General features: G+C 32.7%; 1 protein-coding gene across 1 annotated transcript; it reads left to right on the top strand.

The window, feature by feature from the left end:
* Positions 1 to 805: 805 nt before the first annotated feature.
* On the top strand, positions 806 to 1,372 carry LOC129293653 (Bowman-Birk type proteinase inhibitor-like). Its single transcript, XM_054931728.1, has one exon. The coding sequence runs from the start codon at positions 849 to 851 to the stop codon at positions 1,191 to 1,193; it is 345 nt and encodes a 114-aa protein (XP_054787703.1). The 5' UTR covers positions 806 to 848; the 3' UTR covers positions 1,194 to 1,372.
* Positions 1,373 to 2,403: the final 1,031 nt, after the last annotated feature.

Genomic DNA, 2,403 nt, shown 5'->3' on the forward strand with positions numbered 1-2,403 from the left:
CATTGAATGGACAATCTCTGCAATGTCAATTGAGGCGTGGGACAAAAACTCTTCACAAGTAAAGCTCTCAATATCACAACTAAGTCACAGAGAAGAATATAGAGCGAAAGATCGATGGGTTTGAACCAGAAGGCGGTGGCTATTATTTTCATGGCGACATTGTAATAAAATAAATTATTTTTTAAAAAAGTTAAAAATAAATTTTTAGTGACGAAAAACTTTAAAAATATGTTTGTCGTCACAAAAATTTATTAGCTATGATTGTTAGAGTGGCAAATTTTTTAAACTCGCCGCCAAAAATATATTTTTTTAATGAAAATGCAAAACTTCTTAATAATTTGAAGATTTTTAATTGAAGCAAGTTCCAAGTTAGTGAAAGCTCATTTGTACGGAGCACATTACTCAAAACTTGACTGTCTGTTCATTGGGTTTGTTTATTTATTTCTTTATTTCAACTTGGTTATCTCCTATATATTACTGTTACAGAGAGGTTGATAATATGTTAATATATTAATAATAAGTTATGGATAGTAGTTTTAGAATTTATATTTTATACAATATATATGTCAATAAGCCTTTTTATTTATCTCCCTTTTTTTAAAAAAAAATTAACTTTACAAACTTTTTAAAGTCACTTTCTACACCAAACATGTGTGTAAAGAAAAAAAAAATCTTTAACCGACCAGGATCGTTATACACGATAGGTTAATAAATTGGCTCACGAATCACGTGATATTATAATATCCTAGAAATGGCCTTATAAATACCTCTCACGATGCGATGATCTCTTCACAAGTAAAGCTCTCAATATAACAACTAAGTCACTGAGAGAAGAAGATAGAGCGAAGATGGGTTTGAACCAGAAGGCGGTGGTGAAGGTAGGCCTGGTGCTGTTCTTGATGGCCTTCACATCTGCAACAGTGGAGGCTCGGTTCGATCCAAACACGTTGCTGACTCAGGTGATGAGGGTGGCGGAGAAGGGTGGAGAAGGCAACTACATGATCAAGTCCACCACCACGGCCTGCTGCGACAATTGCGTCTGCACCAAATCGGAGCCACCTCAATGCCAATGCAGAGACATCGGAGAAACTTGCCACTCTGCTTGCAAGCTCTGTATCTGTGCTCTCAGTTATCCTCCACAGTGTCGCTGCGTCGATACCACCAACTTCTGCTACGATAAATGCTCCTCTTGATCTACTAAATCATTTTGTAATATCATCAGCCTCTTGCGATGAAGCCTCCTATATGTGTGTGTGTCAATGTGAGGGCACCCTTTATGATGAAATAAAATATGTTGCGCCTTGCTTCCAGTTTATTTGCTTCATGCAGACTGGTACGTTCTTGCAAGGTCTTGATCTCCTTCTATTTTCAATTATGCTTTTAAGTCAATTTGCTATTGAAAATAACAAGTCTTGTACTTGCTAGGTAAAAGTATATATGATGTATGAAGAATATGGGGTGGATTATATAATTTGGTCTAAATAACTTGTTGTAAGTGTTAAGTTGGATTGGAAAAATATTGACTCCTATAAAAATGGATCATTTTTGGCTCTGACTAGATAACTCGTTATAGGGTTAGCCCATTTAATCCATGTTCTTTTATCAAAAATAAAAGAAAATTGATGAAAAGTAAAAAATGGAGGGAGTTTTGGTGCTAAAACCTCACAAATTTTGAAATGAGTCATGATGAAATTTATTAATCTTATGCATGTATGATGTGAATTTTTTTAATTCTGTAAAATATCATATTAGAACTTCTCATTTAGGTGTGATTGTCTAAAAAAAATTATGAAGGTTGGGTTGGGATTTTTCCAATGAGTTGAACCTAACCCAACCCGTATAGACTATTCCCACCTCTAGGTATAATTAATACTTTTCCAAATTAAAGTATAGGGCATTAGTAACTAATTCACAATTTAGGAAAAATGTTAGTTAAAATCTTAGTTTCTTAAAAAAATTACATTTTTTTCAATTTTACCCTCATTAAATATTCTAAACAAGTGTTTTGATAATAATAATTAAAATTTTAATACATTATTTTTAAAAAAGAATGATAAATAAAGTAGAGGTATAGTTAAAAAAAATTATAAAAATTATCTAATGTCATATATTTTGAATCAAACAAAGTTTCTAAAATTAAAGATGCCCTATATTGTACATGGTATAGAGGGAATGTCAGGATTTGGAATCAAATCCTCATGAGAGTGATCAAAAGAAAAGTTTAAACGTTGGAAAATTTTATGTTGCTTATTGTGTCAAATTATCCCATATGGGATAATGGATTTATCTATCGGATTGGATCTCCATAAATTATCCCATGTAAGCGGACCAAGCCCACATGCATGATACATGATATCTTCGAATCAGTACTTAGTTAATTAATTTATTCAACCATTCACGTGA

This window comes from Prosopis cineraria, unplaced genomic scaffold, assembly GCF_029017545.1.
Source record: "Prosopis cineraria cultivar Desert tree isolate PC_DT_omini unplaced genomic scaffold, ASM2901754v1 PC14, whole genome shotgun sequence".
Taxonomy (NCBI): Eukaryota; Viridiplantae; Streptophyta; class Magnoliopsida; order Fabales; family Fabaceae; genus Prosopis; species Prosopis cineraria.

Coding starts and splice junctions, on each gene's coding strand:
- LOC129293653 (XM_054931728.1), top strand. CDS start 849: ATGGGTTTGAACCAGAAGGCGGTGGTGAAGGTAGGCCTGGTGCTGTTC.